The 23,909-nt window shown below is 39.1% G+C and overlaps 2 protein-coding genes across 2 annotated transcripts; one reads left to right on the forward strand and one right to left on the reverse strand.

The window, feature by feature from the left end:
• Window positions 1-2,499: 2,499 nt before the first annotated feature.
• PSMB9 (proteasome 20S subunit beta 9) lies at window positions 2,500-9,156 on the reverse strand. The gene is made up of 6 exons (XM_072429889.1): window positions 9,031-9,156; window positions 6,013-6,080; window positions 5,786-5,917; window positions 4,817-4,946; window positions 3,359-3,500; window positions 2,500-2,702 (listed from the first exon to the last, which is right to left on the reverse strand). The coding sequence occupies exons 1-6, from the start codon at window positions 9,079-9,081 to the stop codon at window positions 2,575-2,577; spliced, it is 651 nt and encodes a 216-aa protein (XP_072285990.1). The 5' UTR covers window positions 9,082-9,156; the 3' UTR covers window positions 2,500-2,574.
• An 8,157-nt stretch (window positions 9,157-17,313) lies between these two features.
• On the forward strand, window positions 17,314-23,834 carry PSMB8 (proteasome 20S subunit beta 8). The gene is made up of 7 exons (XM_072430211.1): window positions 17,314-17,462; window positions 17,655-17,816; window positions 18,912-19,056; window positions 20,068-20,179; window positions 21,131-21,260; window positions 22,125-22,329; window positions 22,719-23,834. Exons 2-7 carry the CDS (start codon window positions 17,685-17,687, stop codon window positions 22,808-22,810), a joined length of 816 nt encoding a protein of 271 aa, XP_072286312.1. The 5' UTR covers window positions 17,314-17,462; window positions 17,655-17,684; the 3' UTR covers window positions 22,811-23,834.
• The last annotated feature ends 75 nt before the right edge of the window (window positions 23,835-23,909 follow it).

Here is a 23,909-nt window from a genome sequence, read left to right on the forward strand (position 1 = left end):
TCAATTAGAGTAGGCAGAAGAGTAATGGTTGAGTTAGCATAAAGGCTGAGTAGCTTTAGGACTCACAACCTATAAATTTGGATATAAATCTGTTTCAAATCGCTGTGTGCGAGTGACAGGTACACTTTAAATATTACACATTCAGCAGCTAGCAGGAAATGTGGCAATCATTCCTTCTGCTGTGAGATTTTGTGAAGTGAAATTTTGTGGCTTACTATATTTATTGCTAATTTGATATTGTAAACTGGACCTTTGAGATCATCTTTGTATTTAGTATTTATTACATATTATGATCCAATGTATCCTACAGGACAAACATGGTGGCAAACTGGGCCCGATGTAAAGTACTCCAAGAATAGAGAAGATAGACTACTATGGGAAAACCGGGGTGATCCAGAAAACCTGGAATGGATTTCTTATAATATTAGTAGACAATTACTTTACCTGTCTGCACAGCATGGAGCCGCCGAACAGATGAGCATTTCCTAAAACAATATCAAGCCCAACCTATAAAAGTACCATTAGTTCACCTTAAAGTTATTATATTTGTAATGCTTTATGACACATTGTTTCTCCCTTTTTTTTTCACTTTAAGTTTCCCGGCATGAACTTTGTGTCGCATTTTCAATACAGGTACTGCAGTACACTGTTTGGCCACTAATGTTTTGGTGGCGCTGTTCTGCAGAAACAGCTGTTAGGTCTTGCTTGTTACACTAACTACACGTTGATGTCCGTGGGTGCTGCGAGAGTAGGGCTGGCCTGTGTGTGGAGGTAAGTAAAAAAAGACCTGGAATTTTCAAAAATCCGGCGCACCTCAGGTCCGGAGGTTGCCAGATTTTTGATTGTCAACCTGTATCTATACCCCCACATTGGCTTTATAGTGCACCACATCTGCAATCCAGATGAGACTGGACCACAAGAAAATTTTGGTGGTCCACAGAAAAATTTGCAAATTATTTGCAATTTTTATGTTTTAGCAATAATAAAACAAAAATAATATTCAAAAAAACTTCTTATATTCTGAATGACATATTGCACTAAATTCACAAACTGTACTAGAGAAGGAAAAACAAGGCAGGCACAGCGTGACGTCAGTGTAATATTAAGTTGTATGTGGCAACCATTGCCGAGCCGTACGCTTCAGTATTGTTTCCACCATTAAACAGTCACCCCGCTCCGCCAATACGGATTCTCATCCGATTGTTTTATTGTATTTATATCTCAGATGATCTGTTAGGTAAGTATGACCTAACTGTGTATATTATTTAACTGTTATATTTAAATATAAATAATTTGATCTTTCCTTGTTTGGTCTTAGATTTGAAAGAAATAAATCCATAGTGAGTGAGAAAAAGCAAACAAATATTTTATATTTCTTTAGTAATACCAAATATAATACAACTAATGATAATAGTAACAATAGTAATACTTCACTTAACTCCACAGACCTCATCAGGCAGCATTAGGAAGATCATTATTTTACAAATTTATTTATCTTTTTAAAAAAAATTCATATTGATGGTCCATGGGATTTAAAATGATGAATTTAGTGGTCCCTGAGGTTTGACAGGTTGGTGACCGCTGGACTAAACTGTAGTCTGCAGAGCGCCCCCTTACAATCTCCGTATACCAGCTGTTTGGAGTCCTGTTGGCATTTATCATATATATTCTAGTTATCACTTTGACAATCTCTTATTCTTATACAGTAGAACTTGGTGTCCGGTAAGTCATTGACCTTCTCCAATATGGAACAAAGCCAATATAAAGAAAAATATTGGTTAAATATTTCCATCTTTTCAATCACTGGCAGCTGGCATTTAGTGAGTGGGATCTGCAGTTAAGATCATCCTGCGCATAAATCAATTATTATAAGAAAATTTAATGAAAAAGTTCCTAGTAAGGAATCCAACACTGTCATGGCGGAATTTATTGTGGAAGTGTTACTGATTGCCATGCTGGTTTAATTGCTGTATGATAGAGCATAAGAGTAGTGTTTCCCAACCAGAGTCCTCCAGAAGTTGCTAGGGGTCCCTTAAGCAATGAGCAATTTCTTCCTATCAGGTCAGTTTAAGTGACGCCAATGAGAAACTCTGAGCTAGATGAAAACATAAAGTCAACAGAACCAGTTCATAAAAGTATAAGAACATTCCATCAAACAAACAGCAAGATTGATATAATTTGTGTGCTAGTTTCTAATCACCAGAGACAGGTGGATCTTTAGTAGATCAGCAATGGCAGCCCATACATTTAGCTCCAGTCATCTATCTTAAATATTTCTTTATTGGCAGAAAGAAAACTACATAAAGACATATACAGTAGGCAGCATTATATCATATATATATATATATATTCTGCCATTTCACCATTTTCCATTTTCCATACAAAGTCCTATGAAGTTCAACCTTGGATGAAGATGTGTCTCCGGTGGTGCTTGTCTCAGATCCCTAAAAAGAACACCGCTGTATATTTTACAAGTAAATAAAAATCAAGGACTTAATATGTTGCAGAAGTATTTGAAATTTTTTTATTAGAATATTCACAGTTACACATACATTATATTCAGTAATTACACCATTACAAGTCATAAAATTTTGGAATGTCATCTCCAGTTATGATAATCTTCTTTGTTTCATCCTTTGTGACAGTCGCTAGATGGATCACCCCTCCACTGGAACCGTCTCGAGCCATCGCCAACGACAAAGCTGGGTGGAAAGAAAGGCAGCATAGACCCATCAATACAGAGACTACCCCCAGTATATGAGAATGAGAAGGGTTGGGCCAAACCATATTACATTGGTGGGGCTGCTCAAAGCAGTTGGCTTTTATTCTTATCATTTAAACCTTTTTTGGGTAGCAGGAATTGGGCTTTTATTTGTTTTTTTTTTGTTTAATAATTTGTTTATATGAACATCTGCCTCTCCTGTTTAAGGCTACATCATTAAAGTTATAGGAACTCTAATACATTTGTTAGGAATAAAATGAGTTGATTACTAAATGATATAGGCTGTTGTAAATGATCACTTTGCAAACTGCAATTTTTTAAATTATGGTTAATAAATACTTTGGTTCTATGTTTACTTTGAAAACTTATTCTAGTGTTAGGAAGAATTAGGACAGGGAATATTGCTAGAATATCAATATTTTATTGACATGAACTTTGGTTGACCTTTTTGATGAGCAAGCAGTCCCTGCTCCCCCTTCCTCTACAGAATAAGAAAAAGTCATTTGGTAACATGAACAAATTACTTCCCTACGGATCCCCAGCAACTAACGACTGTAGCAAGGTACAAAATCCAGCCAAATCCTCTTTGTATTCTCATTACAGAACCCCCCCCCCCCCCCCCCCTGAGCTCCTTACCACGAACGGTGAACTTCTCACATTCTTCTTTTGTCATCCCGGGCTTATAAATGGAATCCACATAACCATATATATAGGAACTTCCAGATCCTCCAATGGCAAAGGGTTGTCGTGTTATCATGCCACCCAATGTGCCATACACCTGTTCAGGAAAGATACATAAAGGGGTCTCCTATCATTCTCGTATATATTCATGTTATAATACAATGGTCGCCAACTGGTGGCTGTGAGAAAATTTTGGTGCTCTGTGGCTCTGGCCGGGGACTATGTGCCCCGTACAGATTGTAGGCTTGGGGCGGCGGGCAGGTTGTGTCTTTGGATCCGGCTCAGACCTGCGATGAGAGAGTGGTCGGGTTCTGGCATCATGACGTCACTCTGGAGGAAGTGTCTTCCCCCTTGAGTGACACACGGCTCCCGGCACATGCATGGTCCAGAGTCTGTGAAATTAGTGGTTTGTGACAACCAAAAGAGGTTGGTGACCACTGTTTTAATATAAAACATAGCATGAAAATATGTTGGTTACTGTAAAGAGAACCAGTCACAGTTTGGCCTAACCAGGGATTTTTTAGATTCAGCGTATATCTTGCTCTCTGTAGCCTGCTTTTAAGGTTCAACTTCACTTTCTGTCCTGAGGATGCAACAGGTAGGAAGAAGAAATCCAAACAAAGTGAGAGTTTTTAACATCTTAGACAACATCTGTCCCCACTGGATGGTTTCCCCTTACTTTTTGATTTGGAGACAATTCTAAAATTTCCTCATTTTGTGGGGCAATTTAGGGACAATTGTCAACTTATCATATGTAGGGGTGATCTCCCAAGCAGTACTCGTAAATTGTGCTGATTGGAGCCAATTCTGAGCAAGATTGCCTTTTCATTTGTGTTGTGTTTCTCCTGACAAACACTGCAGCTCCTAGTGGGAGGGGTTCAGTAACAGCGCTGTCCATTCAGATTACACTGGGAGGGGCTGGGCGGGACCAGTTGCTCAATGACACAGGTTCAGAAATCAGCAGTGACAATTCTAATGCCGACACCCCCCACAGCATCTTCTCATCCCGCTATATGTAAGCAGGCAGCATCTACATGAAAAGGGCAACTCTGCTCTGAGTTCAGGAGCGGTGAGGCATCATTGCCACCCTATGACATGCATGAGGTGGATGTTTCTGGAAGGATCAGAAGGTGCTTGTGGGAGTAAAGAAAACTGATGTAGATGTATAAATAATTAGGTGCTGCAGATCATATTTTTTTTAGCAGGGAATAGATTATATATATATATATTGTGTATTTGTATAAACAAACCTGCATGGGGCTCTAGGGCACGGCCTGCACAATGTTTCCCTGTATCCCAGCCCGGGCACATTCTCTAGTCACATTCTCTCTTTCAGCAGGTCTGTGTACATTTCTCCAGATTTACATTATCTGCATTATTCCTCCTGCTAGATCCCAGCAGCTTCTCACTCACCTGTCCTCCATTCTTCTTGTCCCAGCCAGCCACAAGAAGATGTGCAGACAGTTCCTCCTTGTACTTGTAGCTGACCCCCTTCACCAGGCTGGCAGCAGCTATCACTAAGGGCGCAGAGTCCAATTCCATACTGCATTGAATTAAAAAATAGACAAAATATATTTCATATTAGGCATCATAGTTGGCGTATGAGTTTTATTCCTTTATCAACTGCAAACAACAGAAAGTCGTAGAGTACGATCTTTGTTGCTGCGGCCTGCAGGAACACAATCATTGCTGCTCAGAAGCTCCCCCTTCTGCTGGGATCATTTAAAAAAAATAAAAACATTTGTCAAACATTGACAGGGAGACTAAACCCTCTCCAGTCTCTATGAACTCAAAAAAAAGTTTTGCCTTTTCATATATCAATGTTCCCCCAGCCACTATTAGCTGGGTGCACCACCCGGCACTTTTCAGTATCCACCCTGTTTTTAGGTGGTTACTGAAAAATTGGATCACAATACAGGGGCTGCCACCCACCTACAGCTCCTTCCCACCCAGCCTAAAATAACTTCCGGGGAGAATATTGTACATTTAAATAAATTGAACTGTGTGTCCTTGGAACCCCAACTAAGAAAGTTCAAGAGTGTTAGCCTCCACCTTAACCCTTTGAACTGACATTGGCAATGGAGGGAACCCTCACTACAACTGATAGTAGTACTCGGGTGGATTGCCACTGAGGATTCAGGCTTTGTCCCCAGGATTGAAGTGCCACTGAACTACCTTCCTTCCATCTGGAAGATTGGTGAATAATCTCACAGGTAGAACATATGCATGGCTAGATTTGGATGTCAGAACCAGATTGTTTCCCATTCTCACACTATTTCTCAGTAACTATATCAAAATTATTACCTAAATACTGCATGTCTACATCATTCTATTGCTAGACAGTATTGGGCCCCATAAGCTGTATGGGCCCCATAGTCTTACCTGTGCACTTCCAAGTAGTAATTCACCATATCAGCTACAGCCTGACAATCGGCTGCAGAACCAGACAAGGCACAGAAGATTTTATCATGGAGGGGAGCCAGTTTATTAAAGATTCGATTTACCACAGCTTCCCTGAAGAGAGAAAGGGAGAAAAAGAGATTATCAGACCTCATGACAGATAGGACCAGAATGTGGTGTGGCACTGACATTCAGCCATGGACACTCACCCAGCAGATACTCTAGAGTCACATCCAATGATGATCCCTCCATCAAACTCAATGGCAATGATGGTGGTCTATACAGAAAATAAAAAACAATAAAAAACGGGGTCCTTGAAGAATGGACTCAATAAACACAAACCTTATAAGCAATCTGGTGTAATCTAAGTGTTGTGTAGCAGCTCGGTGATTTCTCTGGAATTCCCCAAAGTATCCATTGAGCTGGAATTCCTAACACTATCACCCACGGACTACCTATACACACACAATGTAGATATTATTATTATTATTATTATTAAACAGGATTTATATAGCGCCAACATATTACGCAGCGCTGTACATTAAATAGGGATTGCAAATGACAGACTAATACAGACAGTGATACAGGAGGAGAGGACCCTGCCCCGAAGAGCTTACAATCTAGTAGGTATGATATGTGCACAATTATACATTGGCCTAGATTTATTAAAGCTCTCCAAGGCTAGGGAGCATACACTTTCATCAGTGAAGCTGGGTGATCCAGCAAACTGGGAATAGATTTTCTATTAGCTATTTGTTTTTAATTCTGGACCAGATCCATTCCAGGTTTGCTGGCTCACCCAGCTTCGCTTATGAAAGTGTATTCTCTCCAGCCTTGGAGAGCTTTGATAAATCAGGGTCATTGTTTCTAGCAGTAGTCCTCAACCTTTTGCAGCTGGTGGACCCTTAAATGCACGGACTCTGGACCACGCCTGTGTGGGGAGCCGCGTGCCACTCAAAGGGGAGGGATGTCCTGACGCCGGAACCCGTCCGCTCTCCCATCACAGGTCTGAGCCTGAGATAGGACAATGGGTGGGTTGTGTCCAGAGATACCACCGGTGACCTTATGTAGGCATCGACTTGGCTGAAGTTATTGAATTAGCAATATTTCATAATTTAGCTGTTAATGTTGATCAGCCAGTGGAGTAGGTAAAGATCTCAAAGAGTTATGATGGCCATACACTGGTTGATAGGCGTATGACATGGAAAATATCGATATATCCCAGGGTTCATTTACCTGATTGCCATTGGATATTTATCAACAGCTCTGTTCTTGGCCTAACCAATGCCCCAATCAGTTCTTATAATTGTATTATATTATTTCTATTTCATCTTGAAGATCTGGTGATGGTTGCAGCTCACAGATGTCCACCAGATCTCCCTCCTGACCGCACTAATATACTGTGAGCTGTGGATATAATTATAGGAGGGGTTCCCTGAATACTTAAAGTTATTTCAAGGGTTCCCCCATGTTAAAAAGTTTGAGAAACACTGCTCCATAGAGTTACAGCCTGTTGAATTATACAGAATACATAATTTTTCAATTTCTCTTCCAAGATACATTCATTTTAATGAATAATAATTTGCTTCTCAGTAAAGTATTTTGAGGTTACCAGGAAAGCTCACCGGACACATTCTTCAAAAATATCTATTACTGTACCAACAGAAAAACTGCCTAACTGAATTTTCAGTTGAAATCATTAAATACGTCCCTGGTACATCAACTGGTAGATCAAAACATGTGCAAAGTATTTTTTGTTCTTTTAAAATCATCGCCAGCCTGAGTTGCCCACAACTGCAGAGAGGGACCCTGGCTGTGTGGAAGCAGTTGTCCCTCTGCGGATATTCACTGCGGTCCCTAGTAAGTCAGAACTACAGCTCTCCACATTCACAAGTTAGCTGGCTACAGAGCAATAATACTGTCTCACCAGGACTCATTAGAACTCAACAGAGAGACTACTGCTTCCACATAGAGAAAATGCCTATTTCTGCTGCATGCAGGGTGCAACTTCTTGCAAAAAAATATAAAAAAATAAAAAATACATTATAATGTATTTGACGCATTTTGTTTAGATGACCCTGGAAAGTATTCTGTGATTTAGGATTGGACCCCTTGCATTACTTATTATTTTTGATAACCAACCACAACTGCAAAATATTATTTGACAATGAAATCTAAGCATAATGCAGGAAAAAATTAAGTGTTTTTTTTTGGAAGCAATCCTGATGATAGAGGATATAAATGTTTTACTACAAATATAGCAGAGGGTATATATTTGATGTTCCCCCACCATAGGACTATTTGCCCAGTAAAGCGAGCTGGTGACACGCAGTTTAAAGTTCAGACAGTTTCATTTTATTAAATTAATATATTTAATAAATAAATATATTAAACAGCGACAAAACCTAAATAAATATATAATTATTATATTACTTATTATAATTGTCAGTTTTATTAAATCCCACAAGAATAATCGGAGTTCCTGCAAGCCAAATATTGCTGATCATTCAGTGAAAAACTAAAGCCATTTTAACATTTTAATTTACCGTACTTTCTCACTGAAATATCTTTATATATCAGCTATTAAAATGTTTTGTCAGAGGTCAAACCAAATCCGAGAGAATGAGATCCTCAGGGACAATGTGGGACATGACCCAGGAGACCGTATCATGGTGGACACCAAATGGTGCTTGTGTGGGATCAGATTTACAGCCCCCATGCCAAAGAAAAACATTAATTCCCCGTAAGATGATTATCAGATCTACGTAACAGAAGCAGGGGGCTCCCCGACACACCTCATCTATTATACACCGACCCCTATGTGCCAGGGGTGTGAACCAATGCTTTGTCCATAGGTGGCTATAGGAATAAGAAGTCTTTATTAAATATTTGTATCTTATTTTATTATTTGTGGTTTGTTTATTTTATACATAACTTATACACATTTTAACTTGGGTCTTGCATGTTTAGCAATTCATTTCATGTTTGTCGTGGTTCTGTAAAGTTGAATCATTAATTATATCAATTCATTTCTGTAATTGTTTTGTTATTTTATCCACAGCCCAGACATTTCCTTTGCTGCCTTTCTGTAGCACAGCTCCCCTCCTCCTCCTCCCTCCCAGCTCAGCATTCATCTCAACTTTTTGGTTCTGTTCCCTATCACCCCACTTTATCCCTATCACCCCACAAGTAGCCAACATCTAAATCAGACAACCAGGATCACTTACCCCAGTGGACACTTCAAGAGAAGAGCCAGGGAGGCTCCCAGGTCCAGGCATTTTGCTGTTCTTCTATTTCCTGAACTAAAAGTGAAAGCAGAGTTACAGCTGCAGCTTCATGACTCTGAGTGGCTTTATTAGAATCTATCAGCTTCAATACAGGGCAGGTTCAGACATTGGAAAGTCCTTGCTCCATTACATTACTATTGTATAGATTACAAGACAGGCCAGTGATTCCATACAAATACAGTTATTATGCCCACCATGTGTTTTCTTTTGTTTTTTATGCATTTTTTATGTCTGAAATAAACACAAATACATAATGCAGAAAATGTTCTATTAGACCTCCAGTGTGAACCCTAAAGCTCCTGAACAGCAAACTGCTAGGGAAGGTAAAGTCCATCATAGGCAAAAAGATTCCCATGTGGATGTGGCCGTGGTGCAGTAATTTGGGACAGAATCCTGCCGCAGCCAAATGCAACATGGCACATGCAAAGAACTTTGTGCAAAGCCTTCGTCTTTAAATGCATTGCAAAACTATACAATCTAAAAAAGTGTTTCCAATGCATTTAAAACTTTTTTATATAGAATTTAATAGATTCAAGGACATACGGACCAGGGAAATGGATCCATATGGATAGAAAAAGATGAATATAAACAATAAAGTAAATGCATAGGAATTTTATGTGTGTGTATATGTCCAAACCCCTAACATACAAAGCAGTGTGTTCATACCTCTAAAGTGAACCAGAGATCCTTTAACTTTTTAACATGAAACAAGGTTCATGTCCTCAGGGACCCCTTCTATAATTACTGTATCTCATAACTCATAGTACATTAGTGTGGTGGTCAGTGGGAATAATTCCTCTTACATTGCTGGCCAGTGGGAAGAATGTCTTCCTTATAGATAGCCAAAAGATCAATAGTGTCAGGTAAATCAAAAGGCACGGATTGCTCGTTGCTCAAGGAGCCCCACAGCGATCTCTGCAGGAACCCTGATTGGGAACCTCTGATCTAAAGCAATACGATTTGTTCTCAGCTCTCCCAGCCACCACCCCCAGCAATGGCCCAACATCTCCAATCATGTCCAGCAATGGGAGCGTTCATATTCTGTTCATGCTTAGAACTTTTTAGAGACCAATAAAAGTTATTTAGCATTTATTTAAGTCAGCTCCTAATTTAAATTGGTTTCCTAACTCGTCACCAAGGTGCGTGCAGTGTAGTGTTTTACTGTGTGTTATGCTGTGCTGCACTGCTATGAAGGTGCATTGGACATGCCGTGTTGGAGTGTTGTTAAGAATGAATTGCACCACAAAGCTGTGGGATCCAGCAAACCTGAAATGGATTTGGCTGAATGATCCATTATCCTGGAATGGATCTGGTCTAGGACGGTAATCATTTGCTAACAAATAGCAAATAATTTTTGGAAATCCATTCCAATCAATCCAAGTTAAAAAAGGAATAATTTTGAGCAAGCAGATTCTTTATTGCAGAAGGGTCCGACAATGGGATGAATTTCTTAACTATCATTAGCTATTTGTTAGCAAATGTTTTCAATCTTGGACCAGATCCATTCCAGGTTTGCTGGATCACTCAGGTTAACTAATGAAAGTGTATCATCTCTAGTCGTGGAGAGCTTAATAAGATTAGGTCCATTGTCTCCTCTGCAATAATTTTCTTACTAAACACGTCTCTACATCCACACCGAGCCCATTTCTGGGTTCAAGATCTTCGGCCATTCTAAATGACCAGAACAACTAACTCGGTTAAGTTTGAAAATGTATAATTTTATAATAATGTCATATTTGAAACTCACCAAGCAAAGAGCCCAACCTGCTGCTGTTTATCCATCCATCATACTTGACAGAGATACGTTTGGGACTCACCAGGAAGATGGAGCAACTATCCCTGTGCTGTGCAAGCATATTGATTTATTTCTCTATTTCTGTATGTTGGACCATATTTGAATGTATGGATTTGTTTATATTGTGTTGTATCCACATTGTAGCTTGTCTCATCCATTGGGTATCACACACACACACATACACACACACACATACACACACAACACACACAAATTATCCATATGTTATTATGGAACTTCTGCTGTACCTCTTCACCTCTTCCTCCTGCAACAGGTGTTTGCTACTTATTTTTCACATACACACACACATACAACACACACACAACACACACATGCACACACACAACACACATACACACACATACACACAGCACACACACACACACAACACACCCATGTACACATACAACACACACATTCAACACATACCGGTATATACAGACACAACACACACACACACACAACACACATGCACATCCACACACACACACACAACACACACATACACACACACACAACACATATATACACACACAACACACACCTACAATACACACACATACACACACAACACACACATACACACCCACATACACACACATACACACCCACATACACACAACACACACACCACACACATACACACACAACACACACATATTATCCATGTTATTACTGGAACTGCTGCTGTACCTCTTCACCTCTTCCTCCTGCAATAAGTGTTTGCTACTTATTTTTCTAAAATGTTCTAGTTTTTATGTATAATTCTGCTGTAAATTTGAATTGTGTTTGTTTATTCATATTAAGTTTGTGTGTCTCTTTAGCTGATTCTCATTGTATCAAAGAAGCATTTTTGAATATTTCGAAATCAAGCATTGTATTTAAATATTATATTGTGTCATCAGGCTTCGGCCAGCTCATAGCGGTGCATTGTGCATTATTTTTTAATTATATAAAGATGTGAGTTGTACTATGTATATGCTTTTTTTAATCCTTCCTGAAACTTTTCACATTTGCAAATGTCTTTTTTATGTTTCTTAGCTGCTTTATAATCAATTTACAGCTTCATACATTTTACAATTACCCAGAATTTTATACATCTTGTGTTGCTGTAAAAGTTTTTTGCTTATGTATTTGTTACTTGTTCTCTGAGAGTTCAACAACTCTTTTCTATTGAAATGTAACTCCCTTTCTCTAACCTATGATGACAATATTTGCTTGGTAACAACTGATACATCATGTTCCTCGGACTGGTATTGGCTGAAAATGTACAACTGTTAAGCTTGTTCAGTTTTTTTTTATAGGAGTGCGTTTTCTTTGTTGCTTTAGGCGGCAAGTTTGGGTAAACGAAAGAGGAGCCAGGCCAAGGTTACTTATTCAACCTTTTTTGGGAGTAAAGAAATATTATTGTTTAATTTTCATTGGATAACATGAAAAGTCAATGTTATTTGGCAAAATCTAATACTATTATTAGTAAGTAAGTGGAATTAAAGTCTAAATTCTAAATATGTACGATCAGGCCGGAGGTTATTGCAGAAAAGCGCAGGTGATGTCCCTTCTCCAATAACAATTCTTACCTGCCTGATCGTTGCCCAGCTGTCAAACTTTGCTGATCTGCGCGTGTGCAGGGAATTGCACATGTCGGGAATGAATGATGTTGAGCATGTCTGCAATGGAAGGGTTAAAAAATCATTCCCAAACCATTTGAAATCAATCTTTGCAGTGAGAAAATTTAGGAGAGATGCCAATTTTCCCAGGAATGGATGTCCTAGCAAAATCATCCCAAAATCAGACTGTGCAATGCTCAGTTGCAAAAAACTCCAATAGCTACATTTCACACCCTACAGATCTCAGCATTGTAAATGTTAACATTCATGACAATAGAATAAGAGAAACCCTTTTTGTGTTTGCTTTTTTTTAAGTGCAACACCCTTTTTTAAAAAAAGGGGGGGGGGAGACCGCCCCCTTAATTCTCGATCATCTAGGTGGTCGAGAATTAGGGGCCAGTGCTGCACCTCTTTTTTGAATGGGACCGCAAAGGATGCCTGATGTAGGTACCCCGGAAGGCTCTTGGCACTTCTTCTCTTCTTCCTGTTCTTCATATGACCCAGGCATGAGATCGAGTGACGTAAGATAAAAAAAAAAATCTGATCTGACTGCGCATGCGTGAGATCAACAAATTTTTCTTTTTGCGCAAAAAGGCCACTTCTGTGCATGTGTGGAAAACTGGGGTGTGTTTGTTTGCTATTGCTGTGTGTTTGAAGAAAATGGCCTAGTCAAAGTCCAGACCTCAACCAGATCGAAATGCTGTGGGGGGATTCTAAGCTCCGCCTAAACAAAATCCTGCAAAATTCAATAAACTGAAACAATGCTGTAAAGAAGACTGGAACCAAATTCCTCCACACTGACTTGTAAGACTGATAAAGTAACACAGAAATAATTACTTTATTACTACTGAAGATGCTGCTAAAGGAGTTCTATAAGTTACAGAATCATGGGGTGTTCTTAGTTTTTCTTACATGCCTTCTGCATTTTGGCTTTATTTTTGTGAAATCTGTCGGGAGTTGTGTTACATCGGAAAACTTTTGTAAATTCTTGAAATGTAAAACCTTAGAATTTAAAGAGGGTGTACTTTCTTTTTCTCATGACTGTAGCTGTACATCTCCATGGATTAGTTACATCTGAGGCTTTTCAGTCACAAAGGAAAAAGAAAATGTTTCCAGACAAAGACAGAGATTGCAGCCATGGAGCTGTTAGTTAAAGTGGAAAGTCCCTTATATCTCATCTACATTACAAAATAAGACTTCACATAAAGTTACCAATGAAACTTCAATGTAACGGTTGCATCATCTGTGGCTGGGTAGATGGGGCCCCTACAAGTTCAGGAAAGCAGTATGAACACTTATAAATGCTGGGTACTCCTATTCATAAATAGTTCTTTTATTTATTTTATTTTCTAATGCAGTTGAGCTTTTATTTTTGTTTTTTGTTATTGTTTTTTGTGCGCTTTTAGGCCTATTTTTTTATTACTGTTTTATTTCCTATTGTTTGTAGCCATTTGTAACTATTTTTGTTTACTTATAAAACAATAAAAATAAACATAATGGCAAAACATTCCCTTCCCACCCACCCTTTTTCTTTACTGTATTCAACGTTTACACACACACATTTTTATGTAGTTATGTACATTTTGTGAAAAATGTAATCAAAATAAAATGTAAAAAAAATATTACATAAACAAACAGACAATTGACAAACATTCGGACGCTATTTCCTTAGGAACCAGTACTGCTGTACGAGTGACCGAGCAGCTAACAAGGTGACAGACGTAGGGAGCTGAACATGATCGCTCACGTGATCCTATAGCAGGTCCAAACCTGCCTTACATATAAACTTCAGATATCACCAATAATAATAGAGACGTAGTGAAACATAAACAAAAAGTAACACTAATATGAACACCCGGTCAGAAAACAAGTGTACATGTATAACACAAAAATAAAAACATTATCATTAAGAAAATTCTATCAAATATAGCAGACGTAAATAGGAGAAATACGCTTTAGATATAACAAAAATGGCCAAAGGGCAATGTAAATGGTAAATCATACAAACATAAATATAATCCGTGGCAATCAAGGTAATAGAAAGAACAATACAGCCACCAATGCTGAAGCACATAATACAAATATTTAGAGGAACTGCACCAGTTCAAGCAGTGTGTCTTTGAATCACCAAATAACTTCTGCTGTTGGTCGGAAGACAAAAGAATGAACAATGAAATAAGTAGGGGGGACATGCAGAGAGAGTAGACTTGGAGGAATGAGGGGGAACCGCTGAATTCAGGGGGTCTATAAAAAGGTCTTATGAGAATAGGAAAAGTAGGGTGTCAAAATTTGAGGAGCAATAAATATGTGCCCAAGGTAGAGTAAGGTAGAGTTTTATTATTCAGTGATTCTAGGTGCACTCAGTTTGGACGCACCCATTTTAAGTTTTGGCTAGGGCCGGGTAAACTAATCTAAATAGATCACTTTGCTTGCATCACATCATGGTGACTTTAAACCTATTTATAGAGGTAGTGCCCATAAAAATGCCCTACCTCTTACCTGTCTGAGATAAGAAAGAGTGGCACCTTCTAGTACGGAATATGTTGGCATAGGACACACTTTGCCATGTAAGGGTGCATAAAAAAAATAAAACTCAAAAGGGATTTGTTACATTGTAATAATTGGTAAATATAAAAAAGATAAAATAAAACAATGAATCTCCCAATGTCCTGCAATGTCCAGACAAGGGGCAATACACATTGAATATGCACCCAAACGTGGTCGTATAACTAGCCAGGCACAACTAAGTGGCATTGTACATCCTCAGGCTGGCTGAGGATTTTTTCCTTCATACGGACTATTTTTTTAAATGCCAAGTATAATAATTAAGAGGCTGGATTGAATGACAATTGTAGAATAACACCTTGATATCGAGAATTTGATGTTTGGTTTGCTGTTACCCCACTGCTCATTGGGAATCTCTGGGAGTTGCATTTTTTTGGCCATTTGGTTGAAGGTTCACCACTAGAAATGGAACAATCTTTAACGCTAAAAGTGTAAAGAATTGGACAACCTATTCCCTGTCTATAAATCCATGGGCCCCGGCAGCCCCTGGTATTATCATTGGATGTGGGAGTTGTAATGCCTTGTGTAGACATCAGTGGATTGTTGCTGCCCCTAAAACCTTCTAAAATGGCAGAGGATCAGAGCTCACAATTGTGGCCCCTTCTTCTGAGAGCCCACCTTGTGTCTGCTACCAGGACATTGCTGACTCTGCACTCTGTGCATTATGCATTCTGACCCCTGCACTCTGTGCATTATGCACTCTGACCCTGCCCCTGTAGTGTAGCAGCGGCCACAGAAGTTACAACTGGGCCCCTTGCTCTAGGAGGCCTGCATGGACCCTCCTCATGCCACTAAGTATGATAAAGCAGAACTAAACCCTTACCCTTAAAAGTTGTGATCAGACAGGTATAAACTTTCTTTCCTGATCTCAATTTTTAAATACACTCACCTGTTTCCATTCCCTTGCAGGTGCTGCCACTTCTTTTTTTTCTTTAACCATCTTGATTGATGATGTGTGTCTGCCCTGGGCTGCAGGGTACCCAACACATCTTGATATCAGCATTTTGTTTTATAAAAAGATAATGATCAGGTAGGTAATAGTACTTTATTCCAGGACATCACCTATCACTTCTGTAATGATAAACTTGCATGATCACATTTTTTTATGTGGAACTATAATTGGGTATTATGGGAGAATGCTGCCGCCATTGCACTGTGGATGCTAATGACATTCAGAGGGAGAAAATCCAGGGACACCCTTCACACTGAAGCCTATGGATCTGCAGCACTGTGACCTCAAAGGTTATCCTTCTTGCCACTTTGCAACACTGTCTGTCTGCAAGGAGTTTGTATGTTCTCCTTGTGTTTGTGAGGGATTTCTCTGGGCATTTGTGTTTCCTCCCACATCCTAAAAACATACAGATAGGTTCATTGGTTGTGTAAAGGCCATATGACTATGGTAGGGACATTGGATTGTGAGTTCCTTTGAGGGAGAGCTAGTGGCATGACTATGGATTTTGTAAAGAGATGTGTAATATATCAGTTATATGCATATGTATATATCAATATATATATAAATACCGGATAATAAATACAAATATAAATATGCCACGACTTCCAACGTTATTCACAAAACTCGCTCATCCCTGATATCTAAATACAGGCAGTCCCTAAGTTAAGGACATCTGACATAAGGACGACTCCTAGATATGAACAGGTCTTCCCTGCACGCTCCTGTGCAGGACAGAGACTTCAGGGTGGTTCACATAACTTGCAGAAGAAATCTTTTGGTCAGCTGAGGTTGTGGGTGATCTAAAGGGCTGACCTGTTCTGCAACCTCTTGTAACTCTTTATTGACCGAGACAAACTCAGCAGTTGTTTCTTTTTGCATATCAAAGCACAGCCTGCTCCAGACATTAATGAATGTCTAGGTTCCATAAAGTTTATTATTTTTTTTGCATTGTGAATAACTGACAGTGAGGATTTTACACAGTACCTGGTACCACGCTGCCTACTAATATGTTGAGACAAAGATCTGTCTTAATTGCATTTATTAAAATAATGTACCTGTTCTGACTTACAAACAAATTCAACTTAAGAACAAACCTACAGTCCCTATTTTGTATATACCAGGGGACTGCACGCAGTCCATTTATTATAGAGACCAGTACAGTACCAGAACATTTTTCCTGACATTTTGCTAGAGAACTTTGTTACCGTTTATGCTTTCTTGCACCATTGAAAACCAGACAAAGATAGTGAATTGTCCAGCAGTGAATTGTTGTGTAAATGTATATGCCTCTTATTCTTTTCTATTCTCACATTACTGTAACTGGCAACAACAAGTAGGAGGGAGGAGAAGAGATGTGCAAAGCTACTTTCAGTTTCTGAATGAGTGGAGAAGGCCACGGAGGACTGAAAGGCAGAAAATAATCTACAGAATATACAAAAAAGACAAGATAAAGGTAAAGTAAAACCGGGAGAGAGAAAGAGAGACAGCGAGATGGAGAAAGAGAGAGACGGGAGGGGGTGGGGTGTTGTAGATCACACATTGTTAGTGAAGGAAGTGAAAATTAGGCCATAACAGTAATACAGAATAATTCTCCGACTGATAGACATTGACACATTTTGTAGTAATTGCAACAATTTATTCATAGGAAACAGTCACCTAAATTAGCAAGTTCAAGATGGCCCTTCTAAGTTTATGTGGACCCCCACACACCCGGGACTGGCAGATGCCCCTGAGCGGAGGTACAGTCTCACCTACCGTTCCCCTCCATTTGTACAACACTGAGATGGCGATTCCTCCTGGATGTCAGGTACAGATATGATTTCATTATTCATTTATTTTTAAGAGATATTATTTTTATTATTGTATAATCTCCTACTAATATTATATAATTGAATGTATAAACATTTTTTAATTTTTTATGATACATGAATAATAGTTCTTACTGGGTTGATTTTAATAGCACCAATCAGTTGCAATAATTGGACTTTTTGTTCACCAAGACCATACGTGTTTGGCATGCAGCTAACCCATATGTCATCAGTGAACTAATACTGGCTATTAACACTGCGCCAATTGCAACATTCGTTAGAATCATGCATATTCGGAGTATACAGTACAGGGACTTTTCTCCCGGTATCTCCTAAATTGTAAGCTCTTTGGGTCAGGGTCCTCTCCCCTTCCTGTGTCACTGTCTGTGTCTGTCTTTGTAATATGTTGGTGCTATTTAAATCCTGCTTTTTATTATTATTAAAAATAATAATAATAATAATAATTCAAGCAATATTAATATTAATAATAAAAAAACAATATTAATAATAATAATTACTATTATTTATAATATTATTAATATTAAAAAATGTCACAAATGTGACAAATCTATCTTTTAGAACTCACTGTAGATAGAGGTGTGGTGATAGGAGCAGTAGGGGGAGGTTATACAGCAGATAAATACATTACATCAATCTGTCTGAAATGAATATGAATATGTATATGAATGAATATGAATATATATATATATATATATATATAAAGGACTTTTGCTTAAAATGTTGTATTGTTCTAATCTCATGATAGTAAAACATGCATTACTAACCATTGTAAAGGAAAAAGCTTCCCCTATTCTATAGTGGCCTACACTGCCTTAAAGCCTCCTCAGGGGCGGGCCTATGATGGCACAGATTTAGAGGCAGCAGGGTAAATAATGCTGGCCCCATTCATTCCAAAGGCTGTCAGTATCTAGTGGCAGAAAGGCATTATTGCAGGTGAGTGCTGGGGGTTAGAGGTGAGTTTTGCAGTAAAAGCTGCATTTCTATCTTTCCTTTCCTTTTCTCAAATTCTGATCCTGTTTGTTTAAGTTTTTTTTTTCTTTTTAATATACAAGCTTTGTATTCCTGCCATACAGACAGCACAATTTCTCCATCGTATGGAGGCCGGAGAGGACCGTGTGAAGATTGAGCCCTGGCATGGCACCACAACTCTGTCTTTTAAGTTCCAACATGGGGTGATTGTAGCGGTAGATTCAAGAGCTACCGCTGGGAATTATATTGGTAATTGATTTCATACCATCCATATATTGATGACCAATTGTGGAAGTCGCCGAGTGATAGGGCTGAGCGTGCTGAGTGAATGATGGCTGCTGATTGTATTACTGGGTCACACCTTCTTATTGGTTATGTGTTAGGATGAAAAGGACACGTTAATGTCACTCTAGGAGCCATTTCAGACCCATGGTGAGCTGCAGCATATGACCACAGCTAACCATGGTCCCAGCCTTTCCCATTCAAGTGAATAGGAGCAGTTGGGATCCTTTTTATTGCACTTTTATTATTCTTTTGGCTGCAGCAGATTACAGACCAGTTACCAAAAGTGACGCCTTGCTTTTGGCCATGCGGTTGTTGCCTAAAAATCTGCATCATTGCTGCAGCCAAAGACAAATCTTATTGCTTGCATCGGATCTGAAAGGGCCCCAAGTGTCATTTTGCACCACAGCCTTGCATTATGCAATGCTTTAACATACAGGCAGCACATATATTTGAACTGTCGGCCTAATTAATCATATAAAGGTGCATTTTTGTCAGCACCCCACAGCATATATTACTGTCTTGCAGCTCATTGCACTGCATTAATCAATAACATGCTCCTATTTATTTCAAAGCAGCAATGGTGTGAATGGCACTCAATGTATATGTTTTCCAGGGGTGTACTTATAGGCTCAATTTTTAAAACTGGGAATCAGACATTTTCTCAAACATTCCCTCATGGGAATCTTCCAGTTCCACGTGTCTCAATGGCAGAAACTGATTCCCACCAGAGAATATCAGATTCCCTGAATTAGTAATAAAGCTTTATTATGTGTTATGTATTATTTACATCTAGAAAGGATTTCAGATCTGAGTGTTCCATCCATGGTTGATAACTTTGATAATGAGATCTATATAAGGATGGATTTAATAACCTGTAATTAAATATTAGATTTTTTTATATTCCTGCATATTGCAGGGCTGATATTGTAATTTTACTGCCCCATGGTGATGTGTATGCACTTTGTACCTTTATAGCGACTCTGAAGGTTAACAAAGTGGTGGAGATTAACCCTTACTTGCTTGGCACCTTGGCTGGCTGTGCCGCGGATTGCCAGCATTGGCAAAGACATCTTTCCAAAGAGTGCAGGTAAGTGATATCCAAATCCAAAGCCTATAAAGTATATTTTCAATGTGATCCTACTTGGATCTTTCATTCACATTACATCATGGAACGCAAGGCACAAAGCTGCATCACCCAACCACATTAATATTTTGTACAGTCGTACCCCTTTCCTGTGCTTGGGACCTAAAATCCAGAGCAGTGTTTCTCGACCTTTTTACCATGTGGGTACTCTTAAAATAACTTTCAGCTCTTCAGGGAACCCCTTCTCTAATAACTACATCAACAGCTCACAGTTAATTAGTGTGGCAGTCAGTGGGATAAATGCCTCTTACATTGCTGGCCATTTTAAGAAGAATGTCACCCTTACAGAGATCATTGGTTAAACTGACCTGAGTGTCACAAACTGCTTATTGCTCAAGGAACCTCTAGCAAACTCTGGAGGAACCCTAGCTGAGCAGCAATATATCAGGTGGTTTCTGGCCACAAGTGTGACCCCCTAAGGACTTCAGGGATCCCCTTCTGTTTAATGGAGCCTTATATCCTCCTCTCCATCTCAGCAGCTGCACAGGATGTCTAAATTATCATTATTAAACTGTATTAAGAACATAAAAGACAAATCCACTGGCAGGACTTTAGAGGCAGTTCACATACGCTGTCAAAGTCCCGCCAGTAGATTTGTCTTGTATGTTCTCGATTTTCTTGGGATTTTGGCAGTGAAAATTTTCAACTGGAGATCTGACTAATCATATTTACCGAAAGTAAACTGTATAACGCAGATGAAGGAGAAGACTCCGGCTGTTCTGTCCAATGAACACAGGAATACCTAGCGTAACAATTGGCATTTTTAATGGAGCCTTACCTTTCATAGCAGTTGTGTAGGATGTCTAAATATATATTTTCTATTCAATGAGCACTACAGTGAGACCCAACCCTTTACAGATTGTTACTTATATTCCCAATATCCATCTGTTTTAGGCTGTACCAGCTACGGAATAACACGAGGATATCAGTATCTGCCGCCTCCAAACTACTATGTAACATGATGCTGCAGTACCGTGGGTCAGGCCTGAGTATGGGCAGCATGATCTGCGGCTGGGATAACAAGGTACCCCCTTCTTCCTCCCTGATCTTTTATAAGTTTGGTGGGAATTTCTTTATTTTCACAGCTTGAGGAAGCTTTTCATTAGTGGTGGTCAGAGTAAATTCCAACTTGATTGGAGCTATTATGACCTTGGATCAGAACTCAGATTTCAGGTTTGGATATTCTGCACTTGGGAAAAGTGTCCACGCTTGGGATCATTGATTGACAGGCTGCCACACTGGCACCTTTGCCTTCTACAGAAAAAAAAAGATGGTGAACAGCTAACCAAGGTCCCATTTTCTTCTATGGCTAGTCAGGGTCAGAACTTGGGGCAAATAAAGACAAATACATTTTTTTTTTTTTTTTTTTTAAACGTGATGGTTAACCAAGTGAAATCACAGAAAGTAGTTTCAGTTATACATCAGCAATTTTTTTTGCCTGATGGCATAAAAAATTGCCTGATTTCTCAACATAATTACAGATAAATGGAACAGAAAAACAGGTTTAGATGAACCCCATGCTGGCAATAAAGGTTCACAAAATTGGAAAGGGAAAGAATTTAAACCTTTTTTCAGAGAAAAAAATCAGAGTTCCAACCCGAAATCTGATAGGCTTTTTAACAATTCTAATCAGACAATTTTTTTTTCCTTCTGCGCACCTCTACTTTTCATAGACGTGGATAGAGTAGGGATGGCGAAAATCATCTGCCATGTGTTATTGAAGTTTGTGTCCTCTATAAAGAAATGTCCCTCTACTCCCTGCTGTAGTGGCAAGTGACTACTTCTGTAGAATTTGTCTCATTGTTGCATTTAAATGTCACTTGAACACAGTTTGTGACCCCTGAGATGAGAACATATTATGATGCCTACACTTTGTAACAATTTGCAGGGTCCTGGACTGTACTATGTGGATGAAAGTGGCATGAGGTTATCTGCTGATAGGTTTGCAGTGGGATCAGGAAGCTCGCATGCATATGGTGTGATGGACAGTGGGTACCGTTATGATCTGACCCCAGAAGAGGCGTATGACCTTGCTTGCAGAGCAATTAGCTATGCCACCCATCGTGATGGGGCTTCTGGAGGAGTGGTCAACTGTAAGTAATTAATCCAGAAAAATTGGGGGTGATTTACTAGGGGAATATATATATATATATAAATATATTTATATTTATTAAAATGCATTGGTTGGTGGGGGTCAGTCTGGGCCAGTGTCTGCGATTATAAATAATGGCCAATTGGTATGCAGTGGCTCTATGATTGAAAGGACTGAAATCCAATGAAAAAGAATGGGCCAGGGATAGTCGGCCTGGGGAAGTAGGGGCTAGATGTTACCAGATGACCCTTAGCCAGGAGATTAGGTAGAAATCTGTACAAAATAAACTTCAAGGGGTTCCTTAAGAGGTGGGTAAAATATTTTTGGTACGGATATAAGTAATATGTAACATAATTATATATTTTGTAAGTTCTGTCCTTTTTTCTGCAGTGTACCACATGAAGAAAGATGGCTGGGTGAAAATTGGACAATACGATGTGAACGATTTGCTGTATAAATACATTGAAGAGAAGAACCAGTAACACAGACGTAAAGATTAAATGTGACCTTAATGGGGTTTCTTCCTGTCCTGTACAGGTGTCCAACCATTTTTATTTTATAATGACATAACTCAAATAATGCAGAACACAGCTGATCGACACCCACTTACCTATCCACCTAAACCCTACAGTAGAACAATTTGTTCTGCACAGGGGTCTTTTTATAAAGCAGTGTATCTGATATTCAGCAACATTCTCTGGTGGAGAATCTTCCAGGTCCATGTGTTTGCAATGGTAGAAATTGAATCTCCACCAGAAAATATTGGATACCTGGAACCCCATAAAGTTAAGCTACATACACGTGCTAGATTTATGTCCATGGAAGTGATCCTTTGTGAACAGTGAGTGATCACTGTACTCACAGCACTGTTCGGTTCTATAGGGAGGGGGGAGAATGAGTGGGAGATGCTGCCCTGCTCTGTCCTCTCCCTAATAAGAGATAACTGTGGTCATTGTGCTATCCATAATGATGGGTTATTGAGTAATCCCCCATTATGGACATTTCAGTGAAGCACCACAATGGGACATTAAATAATGCATCATGACGGGTCTTTGAGTGAGCCACCATAATGGGTTATAATGCACTGTGACGAGTTTTTGAGTGATCTACCATGACGGGTCATTCGGTCATCCACTATGACTGGTGGTTAGGTGATCCAGCATGACTCAATGCCATGGAGGGAATGCTGAAGACATGTTAGATTTTCACTATTTGTAAACATTCAACTCCAACGTGAAATATATCTAGAGTGTATATGTAGCTTTAGACATCTTAAAACACACTACTGACTACTATGTCAAAAACCCCATGTGTGGTTTTACAGCATAGGACACACCTACAGGTTGGTAACTGTACCACCATTTGTTTGGTTATTCCCAAGTCTATGACTTGACTTTTATAGCTTTGGAAATCAGCAATGGCACCTCCAAAAGGCTTTCTTATACTGTTTCAATCTCTATATCTCTCAAATCATTTCCAGCATTTCAAAATAAACCGTTAATTACACCTTTTGTTTGTGTTTTTTGTAGACATGCCATATGATTTTTCATTCGTGAATATTTGTGAAATATTGATTTTGCA

Source organism: Pyxicephalus adspersus, chromosome Z (genome assembly GCF_032062135.1).
Source record: "Pyxicephalus adspersus chromosome Z, UCB_Pads_2.0, whole genome shotgun sequence".
Classification (NCBI taxonomy): domain Eukaryota; kingdom Metazoa; phylum Chordata; class Amphibia; order Anura; family Pyxicephalidae; genus Pyxicephalus; species Pyxicephalus adspersus.

Bases quoted from the DNA above. Each gene is read 5' to 3' on its own strand.
- PSMB9 (XM_072429889.1), bottom strand. From the start codon at position 9,081: ATGCCTGGACCTGGGAGCCTCCCTGGCTCTTCTCTTGAAGTGTCCACT. The intron at 6,081-9,030 runs GTAAGTGATCCT...TTTTCTGTATAG, and splicing joins CTCTTGAAGTGTCCACTGGG to ACCACCATCATTGCCATTGA. The intron at 3,501-4,816 runs GTGAGTGAGAAG...TTTCCTGAACAG, and splicing joins ACAAGAAGAATGGAGGACAG to GTGTATGGCACATTGGGTGG.
- PSMB8 (XM_072430211.1), top strand. From the start codon at position 17,685: ATGGCCCTTCTAAGTTTATGTGGACCCCCACACACCCGGGACTGGCAG. The intron at 19,057-20,067 runs GTAATTGATTTC...GTACCTTTATAG, and splicing joins TACCGCTGGGAATTATATTG to CGACTCTGAAGGTTAACAAA. The intron at 21,261-22,124 runs GTACCCCCTTCT...AACAATTTGCAG, and splicing joins TCTGCGGCTGGGATAACAAG to GGTCCTGGACTGTACTATGT.